At 51.9% G+C, this 20,500-nt stretch overlaps 1 protein-coding gene across 1 annotated transcript in view; it reads left to right on the forward strand.

The window, feature by feature from the left end:
* IGSF21 (immunoglobin superfamily member 21) overlaps nucleotides 1–17,191 on the forward strand; it is a gene marked incomplete at its 3' end in the record, with an annotated part of 194,903 nt that extends 177,712 nt beyond the window's left edge. Inside the window, exons 6-9 of the mRNA XM_006034741.3 lie at nucleotides 1–358; nucleotides 14,227–14,312; nucleotides 16,405–16,597; nucleotides 17,153–17,191. The exon at nucleotides 1–358 is cut by the window's left edge and continues 114 nt beyond it. Of these exons, the coding sequence (XP_006034803.3) occupies nucleotides 1–358; nucleotides 14,227–14,312; nucleotides 16,405–16,597; nucleotides 17,153–17,191 (676 nt within the window). The remainder of the gene's footprint in view (nucleotides 359–14,226; nucleotides 14,313–16,404; nucleotides 16,598–17,152) is intronic.
* Between the last annotated feature and the right edge of the window lie 3,309 nt (nucleotides 17,192–20,500).

Genomic DNA, 20,500 nt, shown 5'->3' on the forward strand with positions numbered 1-20,500 from the left:
CTGGACGACACCAAGATGCAGAAGTCCCTGTCCCTCCTGGACGTGGAGGAGCGGGGGGGGCGGCCGTACACTGAGGACCCCTTCAAGAGCCTCACCGCCGACCCGGGACTCCTCTTCAGCCCAGCCACGGAGATCATCCCAGAGACTGTGGTGAGCTTGGAGTTCCCACGGTGGGTCCCCAACACGGAGCCCATCTACTATTTCCACCACACGCACATCCCCATCAGCGACGGCACCGTGGAGGTGCGGGCCATGCTCATGTGGACACTTAACCCGCAGATAGACAATGAGGCGCTCTTCAGCTGTGAAGTCAAGCACCCTGCCCTCTCCATGCCTATGCAGTCCGAGGTCACGCTAGGTAAGGCCTGCGTTTCTCTCGTCTTGCCGTCCTAATGCGGGGATGGAGCGGGGAAGTTGGCCGGGAGGGGCATGGTTTAAAGAGCAAGATGTAACTTGTAATTGCCTGGACCCGCAGCTCATTGCTCATGTTCGAGGTAATGAATATGGTCTCGCTTTTCCAAGCACTCCTCCATCTCTCTCTTCCATTTCCTTTCCTACCCCACCTTGTCTCTTGTCTTCTCTCCCAACCATCTTCCTTCACTCCACTTCTCTTCCACTCCCTTTTGCACCCTTTACATTGATTTCTCCTTCATGCCAACCCAGCTTGGGTGAAGATGGCCATAAGTTCATGCCTCCACCCTTGCTTGGGTGAAGATGGCCATACGTGCAGTGGCTTCCTTGAGATGCCCATGTCTGATAATTCAAGGACGTGGCTAGCAGTCAAGGGACTGGTACCCCACGGCCTCTGCCCGGGTGCAGAATATCATCATGAACTAAACAGGAGATGCTTGTTTCTTAGTGCCGGGCTGTTTAATTAAGCAAACGGGAGACAGACACTTTGATGCAGCAAAACAAAGACAAGATATTTCAATCTGTATTAAGTAGCAGCTGCCATTCATAAAGGAAAATAAGGTAACATCCATGCATCAGGAGGCCAGCGAGTGGGAGGGTGGGAATAATTACTATCTGGATGACTCTGATGTTAGGGAGACAATAAGTAACTTAATCTTTCCTCCCTCAAAATGCAAACACCTGGGTCTCCATAGCTCAGAAATTGAGCCTCACCACCCTACTTTCCATTAATTATGCCTTTCCTAACCTAGGCCACATCTGCCCCCAGCCCTTCTGGTGACAGACAACAGCCACCCCAGGGAAGTAGCCAGAGCATTTCTCCCCGCACAGCTTCCAGCAGCCATGCGCAGTCCCACTGCTGCAGCTTTATCAGCAAGGGGTGGATGCACCCTGGGAAGGTGCTGGTGGCTGAAGGGACCATGGCAGCCAGCAGAAAGCATGGGCTTGTCTGCATGTGCCTTCTGCTAGCTGCTGGGTGGCAGCTGAGCCCTCCTGGGCTTTGCACTGGAACCCCTGCCCAGCTTCAGCAGTGAGGATAGCAGCTATTGTGTCTCCTGGGCTTTCAGCTCAAAGCCTCCCATCTGCTCAGAGCCTCCCATCTGCCCATCCAGCGGAGGGTAACAAAAATGGTTCAGAGCCTGAGGAGAGGCTGAGAGAAATGAGCTTATTTAGTCTGCAGGAGAGAAGACCGAGGGGGATTGAATAGCAGCCTTCACCTCCCTGCAGGGGGGTTGTAAATAGGATGGCGCTGGACTTTTCTCGGTGGTGGCAGATGACAGAAGGAGCAATGGGCTCATGTTGCAGCAAAGGAGGTTTAGGTTGGATATTAGGAACAACTCTTTCACTTGTTGTAAAACACTGGAACAGGTTGTCCAGAGAGGTGGTGGAGTCTCCATCCTTGGAGGTTTTTAGGACCTGGCTAGACAAAGCCTTGGCTGGGATGATGTAGCTGGGGCTGTTCCTGCTTGGAGCAGGGGGTTGGACTAGATGTGACCTCCTGAGGTCCCTTCAACCCTCATTTCTATGGTTCTGTGATCTGGAGCAGACTCTGCCTGTCCTGCACGGTGGATGCTGTGCTAGTGAGGCATGCCTGGGGGGCAACCCCTCCATCTGCCCCCAGAATGGGAGCAGCATGGACTCAACTTCCCTGGTGCTCACCCTGCAAGTGAACTCTCCCTGGTCGAAGCAAGCTATCCACCATCCTCGAGAAAGCCATTAACGCCAGCCAATTCGAAGGGACCAGGGACTTTTTTGCAAGCATGATGTAGCCAGCGACCGATCAAGAACTGGAAAAGACTCCTCCCTGCCCTTTCTGTACCTATCAGGGTCATCCAACAGAAAGAGCTTCCCCTCGCAGCCTCGCCAGGTTGGAGTCCAACCAACAAATGCAGAATCAAAAGCCTTTGCAGTCCGTTACCAATCCAGTGAGAGCAGCCTTCAGCCTTGAGCGATGGTTACTGCAGCCCGATAGAACAAAACTCGGATGAAAAGGAAATTACGGGTGGGAGGACAAGGGGAATCTTTTGCTCTCCCTCATCTTTGGCAACCAGCGTCAAACCTAACAAGGCTTTGCAAGCTCCAGATCATGCTGACGATATGAAAGCAGGTCCTTTTCATTCCCTCTGCCCCCCCACAAACCCACTTGTCAAGGCACTCAATCTGTGATGTGAACCCCTCAAAAAAAAAAAATCACCGGGACTTCAAAAGGCAAAGAACAGGAGAAGCACGTTGCATCTTCCCAGTCATCGCTGAGCCCATCGGATGGCAAAAGCTTCTCTACACAGCCCATTATTTTACAGCTCAGATGGGATTAAAGCCACTCTCATTAATTTTTCAGATTCCGGCACCCAAGATTAATTATCTCTTGCCTTTCACTGGAGCAAAAATATATATATAAAACCTCGCTCTGCAGACACGCTCCAGAATGAAAAGGTCACGGCGTGATTGTTAAATGAAGTGGCTTCGATGGGATGGCGGGCGTAGCTGCCCATTGATCTCCCTGAACGCCGACAATGCTTTACGCCGTGCAACCCCTGACACAAATCCCGCGCCCCTTTAAGTTGCAAGCGCCGCAGCACCCTTTCGGATAATGAACCTCCAGCTTCCACGCAGACCCCAGCTCTGTTGGAGGTGAGAAGAGCCTTTCGTGTGAGTACTGCCTGACAAAAAAAACTTCATGAACGCGGTGCTCAAGTTGTCCCGTCGTGTCAGCCGCCCTTTCCGAATGTCAGCTTTGGTAACAGCCGAACCTCTGAAAACCGGGAAAGGCAGGTGCTAAGGATCAATGCAACCTTCAATCTTTCCTCCATCGCCTGCCAGCCTCCCGGAGTGGGCAATAATCTCTGGGTATTATGCGTGCTAGGCATAGCTGTGCCAAGTGGTGGAGGGCTTAATTGGAGCTGAGATTGTGATGCAAAGAAAGGGCCCTGTCCCCTTTGAGGAGGGATCTGAAGTCCTCTCTCTGCCTGCCCATCCCCAGCCCTGTGCTGGATCAAAGGAACGAGGTCTGTGAGTGTTAAGAGACAGTGTCTCGCTACAGTGATCATTTCTGATGGTTGTGGCACTGGGTGTGCTATGGCGGGGGATCTTCTCGGGATGGGACCCGTCATCAGTGGGAGCTGGCGAGGCCCCTTTGGGCATTGAATCTGGTTCCTAGTCTCTGGGCTAGTGATGAGCATGGCATCCTTGCCCTGAGAGACAAGGGTGGAAAAAAGAGCTGCTAACTTCAGAAAGCCTGGAGTCATTCCTGTGGAAGAAGCTCATGGAAAATGGGTGCAGGTATCTCCAGCTCGGCACAGCTTCCCCCAAGCACAAGCTTAGCTTTAGCAGGGAGATGCTGCACGATGACTAGTCACGTGTCTGATTTCCCGAAGGCGAGCTTTATCTGCAAAGGCAGAGCACGACTGTGTCTTTGACGGGTACATCGAGTTATCGGTCAGGAAGGGCAGACTTAGAGTCATGTTCCTGTTCCTGATTGTCAGAAGTTCAAGTGAAATACCTTCATTCTTTCGTCCTTTTTTTCTGGGGTTTGGGTGTTGCTGGACCCAATGGGCTGGCCTCCTCTGCCTGAAGAAGGGTGTTTGTACCCTAAAGCTTGCACAGAAGAATTTTTCCAATTATTTTAGTGGATCTAATAAAAAATATCAGATTTACCCAAAGAACCTTGTTTGCCTTCGGACACAGTGGGCATTTTAGACCGTCGTAGCTAGCAAACAGCTTGCAGCGGACATGCTAGGTAAAAGCAACGTCTAGCTTTCACGGGGCCTTTTCATCAGTAGCTCTCACCCCACTTTGCAAAGGTGGTCAGCTATTTATCCTCATTTTAATCTTGGGGAACCACGCAGCCCCACCGCCAGCTCCTCCATGGAGCCCTTAGCATGGAAAAAGTTGCTTTCATGGAGTTGCCCTTTGTGAAAGTCGAAGCGACCCTCAACCAGCCACGCTCCCGGCTCTCTCTGCCCTCTCCCAACTCCAGCCAGCCTCCCCACACCCCACGCCGGGGCATTGTGCGGCTTTCCCATCCATCTCCGGGTTTTTCAGAGGTGTCGGCTTGGGTTACCATCAGGCCCCCCAGGTCCGATCTGACGCCAGGACCCAAGAAGCGGAGTTTAGATTTTATTTTTGTGACGGAGCCCCACCACGATCCCGGCGCCCGCTTGAGAGGGGAAGCGTAGCAGAAGACCCCTCCTTTCAACTCCCTCTGTTTTCTGCCGCTCATCGCAACCCCGGCAGCTACACTTTTGGTGGCAAAGATAACTGAGGTGCCACGAGAGACCCATTCCCAAAGCCGAACCCCACCGCCGGGTGCCGTGCACCGCTCCAGGAGGCGAACAGCACCGCTCCATCCAGCCAGCGAGGCTTTAATCCCCTCAGAAAGGTCATTAAAATGGATCTGGCTCCAACACCCCCTGGCTCCACCATCTCCCCCCCACTCCCGCCCCACCAACCTGCCGTGGCTGGAAAAAGATTAGCTGCTGTCTAAAAGGAGCTAATCCCAAGAACGGTGTCCTGATCAAACAGCTCACTGAGCCTCACCTTGCGAAGAACGACTCTCTCCTGTCAGGCTCCGGCATTTACATATTAAAGACAAAATACCTTTTATGTTAATCCTGGCTGGAAAGCCGCCTTTGGCTGAGGGAGACATAAATCTTACACTTCCAAGACAATGGGTTTCCGCAGAAACAGCTAAATGCTTTGCAGACAGGTACTTGCTAAGCCGAACCCCCCGCTCCTCCTTGAGAAGCAATGCTATATATAGCTGCCTGCCCTTCCAGATGCTATCGGAGATAATAGGTGCAAGGCCCACAGCCACTCCCACTCGGGAGAAAAGATACGGGGGGGGATAGTTCTGCGGCAACCTCTTTTTGCCTCCCCGTCTCAGCAGTAATGCCTCTTTCTCCTCCAGGGAACAAGATCTGCGGGACTCTGTACTTTTGGACATACTATGACTATTCTAGCTGGGCTGTCCCCTGCCTATCCAGACGGGAGCCCAGGACTGGCACGGTGCAAACCCATTGCCCAAAGACAGGCCCTGCTAGAAAAGCTTCCAGTTGGTACAGATGAGACAGCCAGAGATTGTTACCCCCCTTTTAGAGATGGAGAACTGAGGCACCCAAGCACCTGGGGACATCACAGTCTTGATGTCTCCAGCCCCATCCACGTTGGGCCCATCTCAAACCTAAGCAACGTACTCAAGGCTGAATCCTGTTTCATTTTACCTGCCCCAACAGACCAGTCTGCCAGCTGTCTAACTGCTGTCTTTGGCCTTTAGAGACACGTTGCAATGCTCTTTCGCCTGCAGCATGGCCACACGATCAACACACAGCTCTTGATCATGCATGTTAATCTGTGCTCTGGCCAGGCAGGTGTGTGGATAAGTCCCAAAACTCTGGCTAAAGGGCAGCCTTCCCATGTTTCCTACCCAGCAGCTGAGTGGTAAGGAACAGGAGGCTGAAGTGTCTAGTCCCTGTCACCCAGAAGGGCTTTTAATCTATTTCTGACAGCCCAGCACAATGTCCTGCCCCCAGGCTATAGCCTGGTGCATCACCCAGTGCCACCACTGTGCATCACCCACTGCCACCACTATGCATCACCCACTGCCACCACTGTGCATCACCTAATGCCATCTGCCCTCTTCCTCCTGTTCCCACATATCTGCCTCTCTTTGCTGCTCAGGGAACCAGTTTCAAAAGGAGCACTAGAGAGGCCACAACGATACCTGCCCTGTGGCTTGGCACCTAGCATGCTGTGCTGGAATATCAAAGATATGTATATTCAAATCCCCTCTCATTCAAGGGGCCTATAACCTGCACCTCCCACTGCCTGGGTGAGCACAGAGTGCCCTAAGGACTCCGCTTTTGGTGCTGAAACACGGGAGCCCCCCTCCTCTATCTGCCTGACCAGCATGTAGCCTGCTCTGCACGCTCAGTAGCCACATGGACACAGACTGTGTACAAGTGCCACAAGCTGTATGCAACCAGGAGACTGCTGTTTGAGCAACCCTCGCTGTGAAATAGGAATCTGCCCTCAGGGTCTGAGAGAGGCAGCGCTCTGCTCTATCTGGACACTGGTGGGCTGGGACCTCTTGCTTCAGCTGTATTAGTTCAGCGCTCTAGCTCTGGAAGTCCCAGCATCAGCCCTCACTGATGACCAAGAAGGACCCCATGACGTCAACCCTGCTATTGTCGGTGGATGTGACAAAGCAACCAGGTGTGAATGAGGAGGTGACACTCCCGGCCACCGTGTCCTTCCTAGCAGTGAGCTTGGCAGCAGAGGCCGCTGGTAGCATCTCTGCCAGCAATAAAATACCCAACACCCAAACTTCTGCTTGGAGTTGTCAAAAGCGAGGAAAACTCAAGCCAACACTTCAGATACTTTCACCCGAGTAGTCTTCAGGACCGAGCCCTGTGCTCTCAGAGGCAGCTGAACCCCCACCCGATCATTCGCCTGTGAACGCTGGGCAGATCCGATTCCAGTTTTGAGCTCTGCAGCTCAGGGCCGTCTCTGCAGGGTGCCGTTCGTCAAGCATCCCAGCTCACCTCAATGCTGCCCAACCTCAGGATCTCAGAGGAGGAACCAAGAGGTAAAGTCTGAGACCAGCTGAGCTCTCCCAGACAGCCCCACAGCTCTCCTCCTAGCCTAGTCTACCCGGTGGGACCTCAGGTGAGAACTTCCCTCTGCAAATTGCCCTGGGAGACCCCCAGCCCAGTGGCCCTGCACAGAGACAGGGCAGCCGCTCCGTTGGATGAGTTTTGCTGAAGCCTTGACACTGGTGCTTCCTTGGCAGACCGCAGCTGGCACCTCTTATTTGGCCACCAGCTCCCCAACCCAACGCCGCCGCCTCTCCCCAGCACAGGGAGCATCGACAGCATCTTCTGTCCCCAGGTCCTGGAGGGACTGCGAATGCAAACTGCAAGTGGCAGCTGTGAGCCCAGGGACTCCAGAGGTTGGCAGGGGGTAAAGAGATGAGACATCCGAGGCAAGGGTCAGGGGTAAGCATGCACGGAGCTGCAGCACGCTCCTCCCTGCTCTGGCCCGTGTGCCCGCAGGGGATGCTTCCCTTCTGCTTTGACTCAAAGGACCCCCGCTCAGGCCACCACCCAAGGCACGTGTGCCAGGTAGGAGAAGTGGCTTCTTTGCAGCCTCGTATTAGGGAATCCAGGTGGATTCTGGGAAAGGGAGCAAGGATGCAAGGATCCTGCCACCGCCTTTCTCCGTTAGCGGGGAACGTTGTGTCAGGCCGTCACAGGCGATTAATCACCTGTCAGGCGGAGCAGGGGGGGCAGGGTAGCTTTCATTTATGCTCCGCCTCGTTAGCTCGCCGATGCCTGCTGTCTCTGGAGGCCAGAGCTACTTAATGAGTGACGCGCTCTCATGCTTATTAATATGGGAGCATGTTCTGAGAGGTGCCAGCAACGGCTCGGAGATGTGCGGTTTATGGCAATCACATCACTGCTCAGCTCCCCCCTCACTCGGCAGCGTCTTGGCCCCCATGAAAAATCCCGGTGCCTCTTGTGCTCGACTGCGTGGCAAAAAGACTGGCTGTGCTGGGGTGAAAGTCCCCTCCAGCCCGTATGCTCGCTGTCGTGGCAGCACGGAAACAAAACCACCCCCAGGTATGTCCTGCACCTGCTGCTAGCAGCTGAGGAGGACCCTTCTTCAGGTCGGAGTCCACCCTCCACCAGAAAATGGATTCATATGGCTTCAGTGGGCCAAGAGCTATTTGGTCCCTGTCTTGGGACTTACCATATACCCACCTATCCCTCCCACCCTGTGCACATGCACGTGCACACACACACAGAGCTTCTAACCTGCCAGTCATGCAGTGCTGTAGGTGCAGGATGCGCAGCCATCCATGCCCTTCCTCAGTCCCATAGGTGATCTGCTTACACCCTGAAGCATCATATTTGATTAGCCCTTTATTCACATGCATAACTACCGTGCCGGTGTTTATTAATGCCCATAAAAATTAGCCAGCTCCTTTTTATACCCAGCCACAGTAGGTGACTGCTGAGAAATTCGGTGGCAGGTTTGATGCCATTCATTTTATGCAGAGGCTCTTGTTCACATCCGGTAGGGGGGGAGGCACTCATCAGGTTTCTCTCTACCCTTCTTCTGACTTTAGGCACATCAGCCCCCTCCTCCTCACTTCCTTGCAGCTCGCAGCAGTCCCAGCTCCTGAAACCCTCCACCGTGAACAAGCCCTCTATGCAGGGCGGTGGACAGCAGCAGAGAAACGATGGCCCAGCAGCTTAGGCAAAGTGTCAGGCCAGCCTTGTCAAAGTCAAAAGTTGACTTTGAGTATCTGAAAGCAGCACCATGCACCAGGGCTGAAGAAAGTGTTGGTGTGTGCAGCCTATCAACCAGCAATGAGCTCAGTGGCCATTCCCACGTAAAGGCAGATTCCCGATATGTTGTCGGATGAAGAGAATCGAGTCTGCTTGCGTTGGGAGCTCCTTGAGATGATATAGGGACCCACCAGCCGATGGCCTCCAATGGAGGGAAGCACTGTGACTGCCCCATCACCTGCAAGGCACGGTGGCATAACCAGAGTGAATGGCATGGTTATAGCTTTTCCCCCAGAGACAGCAGTCAGCTCTCCATGAGCAAAGAGCCCCAACGGGCAACTGCAGTCCAACTCAGGGACAGGCATTTGCTTGCTCGCTTCCTGGTTTCCTTACACTTTCTGCAAGTGTCCAGATCCTTTCCAGAGTCCAAAGCGACGGGCTGGAATATCAAAACTGGCCTTGGGATGGGCCCTTCAAATACTAGCACATGCAAGCACCAGGCTTGCACACTTGTTTGCGAAAAGGCCAGACTTGAACCCAAGTTGGGTGGCAGAGTTATTGGTGCCCGCTGCAATGGGCTCACTCTGTCCTGACACTTTATACCGCGCAGCTATAGGGATCACTTTGAACCCAGTTCCTTATACTTCTCGGGGGAGTATAAGGAACCAGAACGGCAGTCATTTCCTGGCTAGTAAATGAATACTAGGACATCCCGCTGCAGCGACAGAGAGGTGGCATATGAGCTGCAGCCATAAGACACTGCATCAGCACTCAGGCAACCTTAAAGGCCCTTGTAACTGGAATTTTGGGTCCTAGAGGACTGAGATCCTCCCCCAAAAGAAACCACTCTGGGAGGCTGTGCTGTTTTTAGAAGGGATGAAATCTGACAGTGCTTCTGACAGGTAACACGAGGAGAAGCAGGAGAGAGGGGCCCAGGAGAGGACGGCATCCAGGAGTGCAGAAGCAGGAAGGGCAGGAGCCAGCCCGTGGGTCTGCCCTACGCTGGAGGGGAATGAACATCCGTGGGTCTGATTTCCAGAGGTGCCGAATACAATCAACACCATACGGAAGTTGAGCACCTTCGAACAGAGCTACGACAGCAGCAAGGAAGCAGGGAGGTGAGGAAAATAGCAGCACGGTTAAATGTCAAAGGGCAAGTGGTAATCTGAGCCACAGAGACTCCTTCAGGAAATGGAAGTGAAGCCAACAGTAAAGAGCAAGAACTCCAGCAAATACAAACATAAGACAGGGGCTTAAGGAGCTGATTGCCAGCCAGCAAAACACCGGACAAGAGCATGGTTTAAGTAGATCGGATGATGGGGCTGGCAGAAAAGGAGAGGAATTACATCTGCTAGAGCTGTAGCAAGTGATGAGCAGCACAGAGAAGGTCACAGAGGGGCTCGTCTCCATCCTTTCACATCGCAGACGTGAGAATTGAAAGGTAAAAGGAAGTACATTTTTACACAAAGCATAACCAACCTCTGTCCGGGCACCAGGTGTTACTGGCCATGTCTACACTACATCCATGTGTATCCCAACAGGGACACACTCATTTCCGCGCACCCCCCCCGCCCCTGTTTGCACGCATCACGCTGCACACTTACCGCGCACCCCACCCGCCCCTGTTTGCACGCATCACGCTGCACATCCAGCAGCGAAGTCACACCAAGGACATCCCCTTGTAGCTGCTCATGCGAGACCTCGCTCTCCGATGTGCCTGAGAGCAGGCTCCGAGGATGCCCCGCAGCAGCTGGCTTTTTGGGTTTGGTACGTGGGAGCAGGAGCAGATGAGCAGGGCATGCAGCAATCCCGCCAGGACGTGCCGCGTTCCTACCAGGACATGCCGGGAGCAGATGAGCAGAGCATGCGGTGCACACATCCTCATTGAGAGCAAGGACTTGGCACTGGTTATGTGCCAGCGGAGCATACCCATAGTTGCATGCAGTGAAGGAAAAAAAATCCAGTTTCAGGGATTAATTGATGGGGGTTTGGAAGAAACCTCCTCCTGGTCCACATGGCTCCGTCATTGCCCAGTCATCACTCGCACACCTTCATCTTCAGCCCTGGGCCAAGCTGCTGGCCAAACCTGGTCTGGTGGGGCCTGTTCCTAAGTCAGATTTGTTGACAGCTGTAAGCATGTCTCTGCAGAGCCTCCAATACATCTGTACTATAATTACAGCACTGCGGGATGAGAAGGGCACCACAGAAGCCCTGCAGAAATGCCCTCAATTTACAGGAACTGCTCAGCTGCTAGGGACCGTATGTCCCTGCCGGCTCCGGAGACCAGAGCCCGAGCGTGTTATCTGAGGCTTTGTGATTCACTCCTCAGGATGGATTCCACCGTGGTGCAGTCAGCAGGCCAAGTCGCTGGTGGGTACGGATGTCTGTTCACCAGCTAAAAGGACCCATATGTTACCAGGCACCAGATGTTCCCTGCTAAAGGGGCAAAGCTAAACCAGGTGCCATTTGCAGTGTCAGACAGCAGAGGATTCACGGTCCCTGTAAAAAAAAACAATGACTCTGAATTCACTGCTTGCAAATGCACCAGGGCCCGTCGCCCTTGCTAGAGGCCTCAGCCAGCCCTCATCGACCCGACTGCAGATGAGGCTCTGCATCCCCAGACGTCCCCGCCCGGTGCCACTTGTATTTCAACGAAACATTTAAAATAAATTTCCTGCCAGAAGCAATCATACAAAACAGGCCAGGCAGGGCCCGGGCCTCTCCCTGGCTCTGATTTATTCATCATGGTGCCTTATAAATGCTCTTCTGTTGGCTCCTGGAAGGGAATTGATTTGGGTTCTGCAGGTGTGGGAATGCAGGTGACACGGCAGCCAGAAATCACAGTCACGCCACCGCCGAGAAGAGAACAGGTACCCCAGGTGCTCAGCAAGCCTCGGCTTTGGAAAGAGCAAAGGAGAAAGCTTTACTTGGAGGTCCTGTGCAACTCTGATCACCGGGCAGCAACGGAGCAGGGCATTCGGGAGGTGGGAGTTTCCCACGGCACCGCCAAGATGTGCAGGACAGATGCAGTTGTGCTGATACCGTCAGTGCTGGGCTCCGGCTCACCAGGGCAGCTCGGGATTGCCCTGCAGACTTCCTTGCTAATCCACTGCTGGCTTCTCTGCCAACTCTGTCAACACACCTGGATCCTGACCTAAAAACATACCCTACCCTCTTTCCACACGCACCCACGCACACATACGCATGACCTCCCCATACAGCTTTGTAAAACCACCTCGGGTCCGACCCTCCTAGGGCTCTGGCTTGCAAAACAGCCTTGTTACAATGACCCTAGACCACTCCGAGGTTGAACAGGGGTTTTGGTGCAATGAGACATTGCAAGTCTGAAGTAGAGAAGAGCAGAGAGCCCATCTCTTAGGGAGGGCATGGGAAGCTACACCTCTGCAAATCCGATCCTGGAGGTCTGTCTCACATCTGGCGCAGATGCAGCCAACATCAGAGCCTTCCACTGACTGGTTTGGTCCAGGAAGCGGGTTGTTGTGCCTTGTGATAATCTCTCGTGGATGTCCATGTGTGTGGAAGGAGGGTGTCTTTTAGGTCAGGATCCAGGTGTGTTGACAAAGTGCTGGGGAGGCGGGCTGCCGTGTGGGAGCGCTGGGGCAGATCAAGGCGGTGGCAGAAGGGTTTCGCTCGCCCTCTTGCCACGGCATGCAAGAATTCCCCACGGCCATCCCACCACCACCAGCCATCCGAGGAAAGGGAGGGCCAACTATCAGCGCTACACTTCTGTGCACCAGCAAAAGATAAGACAACTCCCATCACAGCAGACACATGCTTTCTCCGTGCCCACTGGCCCACAGCAAGAAGCCCAAGGGAAGGCCCGATGCTGGCACTCCCATGTAGCCAGCCATGGCACTGAGCCTCTTTCCTACTACCCCGTCCCTTGAGATTGGCGCTAACAAGGCAAGGCAACAGCACCGGAGCCAGTGATGCAGGAAGCCGATTGAATGGGAGCTACGGTCAGTCAATCGCTGTGTCAACCGGGGACCACCGGCAAAACAGGGGCACGGTACAATTGAGGCACCCCCTCTGTGCACAGTGGCTGCTTGGTCTTGCTTGGTGGTATGAAGCAAGGTGGCAGGGACTGAGGAGCTGGCATGATGCTTCCCTGGCAACAGCACACCTTTGCAGCTGCACCTTTGGCTCCATCCCTGGTCTCTTCCAGAACATCGGTTCCTGCTGCAGACGAAGCCCCGTCCATCACAGGGTGCTAATTAGCAAGTAAGCCCTCTCCCTCCACTCAGTGACAATCGGGGTGCCTGCAGGGTCATTGCTTTCCTTGCTTGGCCAAGCACCCAGCATGGAGCTCTTTTAATAATAACTAACTAGGTTTTCAGTCACTACAAATGAAACCGTAGTCTTGGCAAGGGGGAAAGGGATGGGCGCTGGGCTGGTGCTGGGAGAGGAGGGCGCCGCACGATGCCAGCTTTCCACAAAGAGCCTCCTGCTGCAAAAGCTGGCCACTGTGCAAGGAAAGGGGAAGGAGGCATTGAATCGAGTGAGGGTTTGACCTGTTGGCAGTGTTGGCGTCGCTGGGTGGTGCAGAGCAGCTCAGAGACGGCTCTGTGTCTCGAGAGACTTCCTAAGGATGACTCTCTGGAGGTATCTGAGGCTTCCCTAGTCGAAAAGAAAGGGGGTAAGGAGAGGGCAAAAGGGAGGAAAGACAAGAAGGATAAATAAAAGGGAATGGAGGAAAAGAGTGAAAAAAAACCCTGAAAAATTATGCTAAGCAAAGCTGGGTCTTCCTTTATCTATGGGATTGTTTTAAAGGCTGGTCTTTCCCTGTTAAAATCAAAAGGAGTGTTGCCATGGATCTCAGTGAGAATCTCATATGTTCATTCTTGTGCGTCTTCAAGTGGGGAGAGGGAAGTCCACATGGTCCCAGAGAAATGTTGGACTTTGGGATTGCCATTCCTTTCTGGGAGGGGTTCCCTTTTTTAAAAAAAATAAAATCGTTTTTAATTTAAACCATTTCCCGGCTTTCCTATCCGCCTCTGGTGCTGCAGGAAATGTTTGATTGATTTTAGTAAAAGAATCATTTGAATAAATATGTAATAAAAATCTACTTGCCCAGCAAGTGATCCTACGCAGGGGTGCCTAGCACATGAATATCTGCCTTTCCGCCTGTCTCATGCAGGCATCTGCCTATCCATCACGTAGGAATCTGTCTATCCATTTATCGTCTTGAAGGTACTTGCCTATCAGTCACCTAAAGACACGTCTGTCCATCTATCAGTCATGAAAGTATCCGTCTATCTCTCTGCCTGTCCATGCATCATGTAGGCATCTGACTACCCATCCATCTATCAGGTCCACGGCCATTGGTTTAACTACAGCATAATCTAGGCATTTAGGCTGCACTCCACAGGATGGGTCTCGATCACCTCAATGACTCTTCCCCACGTGACTCAGTTGAGACAAGAGCTGTCTTTGGAAAAGCACTTGTCTTTGCTGGGCCTCGAAGCTCTGTTGACATCTATTCTCTTACTCTCCTGTTTCTCTACAGTTGCTCCCAAAGGCCCAAAGATCATGATGACCCCGTCGAGAGCCCGGGTTGGAGACACCGTTCGGATCTTGGTACAGGGCTTCCAGGTCGGCAGGCTTCCTCCCGGTCTGAGCGCTTCAGCGTAGCATGGTATCGGTGGCACTGACAGATGGCGATAGGCGCCCGTTGCGTGCCAAGTCTTCCACTGCGGCAGATTTATCAAGACTCACAAAGGAGCAGAGTGCTTTTCTTTCTGTTTGACGAAGCGGCGTGCAAGGGTCGGGTTTGATTTCAGGGCTCAATTGTTATCCAAAGCTGGTCACGCCATCGAGCAGCTCCTGGCATGCTGGCAGGGCGCGCAGCAAGGAACTGCGCGTGCAAATGGGTAACGATGGCAGTTCGGTGCCCGGTTACTTGACAGGCAAGGCCAGTTGCACCGGTTGCACATAAGCAAGGTGTCCAGTTCTTCTGCACGCCCAGTTACATCCTCCGCTCTTGAAACTAGCTCTTTTCTCTCAATTAAAAATTGATTTCTTGTCAAAGGCTATTTCCTCTAATTGAAATCACTTCACTCAACAACTGCCAACACTTCTGTATATCTCCAGCCCAGACTATTTATACTTTGAAATGATTGGAAAAGAAATGATGAACCTAGCCTGAGACTTACTGGCACAGGGGCAGGGGTATTCTCCCCCTAGACTAAATATGAGGCCTTTATAACTGGGGCGGGGGGTGGTCCTCACCAAGAAAGAAAGGTGTGTTTTTAACTAATGCTCGCAACCACAGGACAACTGGCACAAGAGAAGTCCAGGCAAAGCAGTTTATAGTTTTAACAGGAGGCAAGAGGTTGAGGTTTCCCCTTGTGTCGGTCAGCCTGGATGACCCAGCAGGCGGTTAGAAAACACCCTTATTCCTTCCAAAGACCAAGCCACTAAAAATCACCAAATGGGTTAAGCAGCTTCTATTAGAGGCTAAACTCTCCAGGGCCTGATGTCCTGTGCGATCACCAGCCCTGTTATAAAGAGGTTGCCGGTCTTCTTCCAGCTCCTCCGGTTGGTAGCACTCATCGCCCGCCTGGCACAGGCTCAAGGTGCAAAGCGGTACACACGCACACCCTGCTATCTTTTAAGTTGTATCTCATGCCTCTAACTGCAAACGGTGTATCGAGGCTTTGCGATCTGCTTAATGCCTTTTTATCTGTGGCTAACACAGCTAAGCAAGCTAAAAAAATCTAACTAAGTGCCATTTAATTTATTCCGCCTTTTGAGCGCCTCTAAGGAGATGCCTACGCTGAAGGCAAGCAGAGTGATTGCAGCCGGTGTAGACAGACCCCAGCTAGCTTTTATCTAGCTCGCCCAGATACCCACCGCAAGAAAGGCACAAGCCTCCAGGGTGCCTTACTCAGGCACCCAGCCACATCCTTGCTCCTGCAAGAGGAAAGCTAGTGCCCGTGTGTCTACACAGCCGCAGTATAGAGAGCCCCTCCTGAGCTCTAGCATTGCAGTGATGACCAAGACCAGCCTGTTTTTCCACTTGGAGAGTCTCTAACATGCTTGGAGACCATTGAGTCCCTGCAAAGTTTTGCTAGTATGAGTGTGTCAGCGAGAAGTGTGAACAAAGCACATCCCTAACGGACATGATTATTCTGGCAAAATTCCCCCCCGCGTTCGCAACTCCAGCGCCAATGGGTCCCATCGCCAGGACTGCTTACGTTATTTGGGAACATGGTGTTATAACCCATGCTTGCCTCCACCTGAAGGCAATGCTGATAAAACTGAACCCCCCCCCCACAAGTCTTTGTAGTCTAAACTAGCCCTAGATCAGTGGTTTTCAACCTGTGCTCCGTGGCCCCGGGGGTTGCAGACTATGGCTAAGGGGTTTGCAAAAGATGACTATGATCAGTCCAAAGTATGTGAATATCCACACTTACAATTTAAAGGGGTCCGCACCTTCATTTGAAATTTTTAGGGGTCCACCGATGAAAAAAAAGATTGCAAACCACTGCCCTAGATTAATGGGCCCTTCTGGCCTTAAACCTCTGTGACCTTATGGTTCGTTGAGAAAATAAATGTGTTCCCTAATCGCTCTGTCGCTGATATTCTGTTAGCATAGGGGGGACCAGTGGAGTTTGCTATAAAGTTTGTTGCTGCTTGTAGTAAAAATCACTTGTAAAGATGTGTTTGCCCCCTTGGGTTGCAGAATGAAGTCTTCCCTGAGCCCTTGTTCACTTGGACCCGCGTTGGGAGCAGGCTCCTCGATGGTAGCACCGAGCATGACGGGAAGGAGTTGGTCCTGGAGAGAGTGCCGGCCGAGTTAAACGGCTCCATGTACCGCTGCACCGCGCAGAACCCGCTAGGGTCCACAGACACCCACACCAGGCTGATAGTGTTTGGTATGTAGCATATTTTTGGGGAAGACTGTCCCTACCTCTTGTGTTTTTCTAGCTTGTTCACAATAGCCTTATTCCACCAATACCACCAATACTACACCCTGCAAACAAAAACTCACGCCCAACTTCTTCCGTGCTGTGCAGAAGTTGGAGTGTGACTGTCATTAGAAAGCGTAACAGGCCTTTTCAAGAAATGGCCATCCACTGAGGAGAGAGGGGGATCTGGAAACTATTCTCAATGGATGAATGAGGAAAAGGAGAAAGCTCCTGATTTATCAGACCTCGGGTCTCTGATCTGCAAGAAAAACAAGGCTCAGTTCCCGCTAATGAAACGCAACAAGTCCCAGGAGTTCGCAGCTAACTCTCATAGGGCTCCTTGCTCTGTTGGCCCCGCAACATTGGGATTTTCTTCTTGCAGAAGGCAAAGCACCACGATGGTGCAAAGGAAACACTAATAGTGTCCCATGCCAAGAGACAAGCGTGCACATAAAGCTCCTTTTTATGCTGCCTTATCTAGGTTTTGTGTCTAATTCTGTTTCTCTGTTTTATTTTAACTAGAAAACCCAAATATTCCAAGAGGAACAGAGGACTCCAATGGTGAGTTTCAACCCTCTTTTGCATTTCAGTATAAGTTGCATTGAATATTTGAGCCATTTCTGGGAGGAGTGGGCAGAACAGGATGCCTCACGCTTGAAAGAGGCTGCATCCTCCTATATGCCCAGTCTGTTGGCCAAGCATCTTCCAAGCCCCAAGAAACCAGACATTTTCTGACAAAGTGTCAATGGCATGCAGTGTTTGTCAACCACTAGCAATAAAGCAACAGAAGGAAAAAAACCCCATATGACAGTTGCTCCTCTAAATGGGCAAAGATGTTTGTTTTTAGCATGCCTGCTTGAATTGGTCGATATTTTTTCATCAAAATGTTGTTTTCCCCCAATAAAAAAAATGATGTTTCGACAAAAAATTAGAAGTTCTGCAAAAATTATTTTCTCAGTTTTAGGCTCTCAGCAAAAAAACAAACCCCCTGCATTGAAAAGAAATTCAATTTTCTGGTGTCAAAATGGAGAAGGGGGTGGGGAATCAGTCTTTTGCATTTTCTTAACCAAAAAAAGAATTTGGAAGAAAATGTAAAGTTTGGGTTTTCGTCAAATTTTTGACAGGGGAGAAAAGCAATCAATCCGTAAGCAGCTTGGGTGAGCTGTCAGTTCTCACTTCAGCTTCTCATATTGCTTCTCCTTCCAGTCTGTCTCTTCTAGCAAGATTGCAAAAGAACAGCACTTGCCTACTGTGCCATCTGCTCTCATGTTCACTCCTTCCTAGGAGAAGGGAATGCACACTTGCATTTGGAACTGTATGAATAACTGGGGGTCTTTTCAGCAAAAAAACTCAAAAAATAATTTCTTGTCCAATTTTGCCAATTGTTTTAGCCAGCTGGAAAAAGATTTCAGGGGGAACAAAGCATCGCACACTACCTGGAGTGGAACTTGGGCTTGCATTCTGGGGAGGTTTTCAGATATTTCCCCAAAGTTAAAGCTAATTTAAAAATTAAAAGACATTTCAGATTTTTTTTTTAAATGAAACATTCCTTTATAAAAAAAAAAGAAATGTTGAAAGAAAATGTCTGGTTTCTTTTATTATTATGTATTTTTGCTTTGAGTTTTTTGTTTAGCAACACAACCTGAGCTGACTTCATATTGCAGGGCCTAGAGGAAAAAAATAAAACAGAAAATAAAATATGTTGGATTGATCACCAGTTATTGAATCACGTCCCAGCACTGTGGTGAGATCACAGAAACATTGAACCACACTGAAAAATACCACTGCTTCAGTGCAATCAAATACAAAAATAAAACATACTTGTCTAGGGGCCCAAAACACCTACCAGTCTGGTGATTTATTACTGTTGCAAAGAAAAGCCACGAAATCATCCTGCAACATTCCTAAACATCCCGATATATTAAATGTTCAAATGCAACTCTGCCTCTCACTTTAATAAATGAAATGATGAGTTTTGGTCCAATGTTTTGTGCCCCACACTGGGCCTGGGCCTGGGCCTGGTAGCAACCAAAACAATTCACCAAATATGTGATCTCAGCTGTATTTTAGCCTGTCAGCATGTCAGAGCTGGGGCACCTGGTCCAGTGCCTGTGTCAGAGCAGGTTGGGAGAGCCAGGAGGCCCTTGTGGGTAAAGTATTAGACAAGGCTCTTGTGAGAGCTGATATCAGTTCCCGGATTTCCTTTGTGACTTCAGGAAAGTCACTTTAACCCTTAGTGCAGGGGTGGGCAAAATATGGCCCCTGGGGCTGGATCTGGCCCACCAGGCCATTCTTTCTGGCCTGCGGGGCCCTTCAAAAAATTAGAAAATTAATATTTATCTGCTCCTGACTGCCTGTCAAAGATGACAGGAGCTAAGGGCAGTAAGACCCAGGGGAAGCCAGGAGGACTCACCAGCAAGGCCCCACTCCACCCCCAGCCCCATCCCCCTTAATCCTCCCAACCTGGAAGTCTCTGCCTGCTGCAGCTTTCACTGCTTCCCTGCACGTGGCTGCATCGCTGGACTATGGGAGTGCAGGGACCATGTGGGTACCGTGGGGCTAGAAGCAGGAGGGTGTGTTGCAAGTGTGTGCAATGAGGGAGGGGGAGAGAGAAAGAATGAGTGTGTGTGTACGTGCACAGAGACAAACATACTATAGGGTTACCATATGTCTGGGTTTTCCTGGACATGTCCTCTTTTCTGGCCCCCTGCTCTGCATCCAGGCAGGTTTTGAAAATAAGAGCCAATGCCAAGGTTTTTTGCTATTCCTCTGCTCTCGGGGGCCAGCTGGGAGCAGTGGGTAAAGTGACCCCATGACCCCAACAGCCAATCACCTTACAGGAGAGCCAAGGAACTGCAACAAACAGCCAGGGGAAGGGACAGAGAGTGAGAGAGCAATGCCAGAGCTGCTTGGGCAGCAGGACTGGGAGGCAGGGGGCTGTGGTCAGGGGTGAGGGGCATCATTGGGCAGGTAGGTGTTGGGAGAGGCAGGATTGCAGATCAGAGGTGAAAGGCAGTGCCTGAGCTGCTGCGGGGCTGCAGGTTGGGAGTGAGAGGCACCAGCCGGACTCAGGGGCAAGGCAGGGAGCTGCAAGTTGGGAGTGAGGGGCACTGACAGGGCGGGGTGGGGGGAAAGGGGGCTGTGGATCAAGAGTGGGGGACACAGGGAATGGGACAGGTGACTGTGGGGTGGGTGTGCACAGCACTGGCAGCACCAGGAGGCTGCAGATTGGGAGTGAGGGGCACGAGCAAGGAGTGGGGAACAGGGTACTGCTGTTTGGGAGTGAGGGGCACTGGCACTGCAGGGGTCAGTGGGTCTGGACTGAGGGGCAACAGCAGGGCTGGGTGGGGGGATGTGGCTTGTCAGTGAGGGCCAACAGACTGGGAAGGGGCAGGGCAACGACATGTCACCGCCACCCTATCATATTCCCCCCGGTGACAGGTGTCCTCTTTTTTGGACCTGGAAATATGGTAACCCTAGACACAGAGAGTGCGTGTGTGCGTGCATGTGCGCAGAAACAGGCACACAGTATGTGTGTGTACAGACAGGCACACACTGTGTTTGTGTCTGTGTGCAGAGACAGGCACACTGTGTGTGTGTGTGTGTGTGTGTGTGTGTGTGTGTGTGTGTGTGTGTGTGCGTACAGAGGCAAGCACACTGTATTTGTATGTGTGTGTGCAGAGGTAGGCACACTGAGTGTGTGCAGAGACGGGGGGAGGGTATTTGGGCAGGTGGCCTTCCCCGATATATCTGAGCTCTGCAGGACGCGGCTAAAGAGTCAAGGGGCCCAGAAGTAAGAGCCTGAACCAGCCCGGCCCTGTGGTGCAAGGTGCTGGACCCCTCAGTGTGGATGCTGAGGTTCTCTGGTCC

This window comes from Alligator sinensis, unplaced genomic scaffold, assembly GCF_000455745.1.
Source record: "Alligator sinensis unplaced genomic scaffold, ASM45574v1 scaffold1782_1, whole genome shotgun sequence".
Classification (NCBI taxonomy): domain Eukaryota; kingdom Metazoa; phylum Chordata; order Crocodylia; family Alligatoridae; genus Alligator; species Alligator sinensis.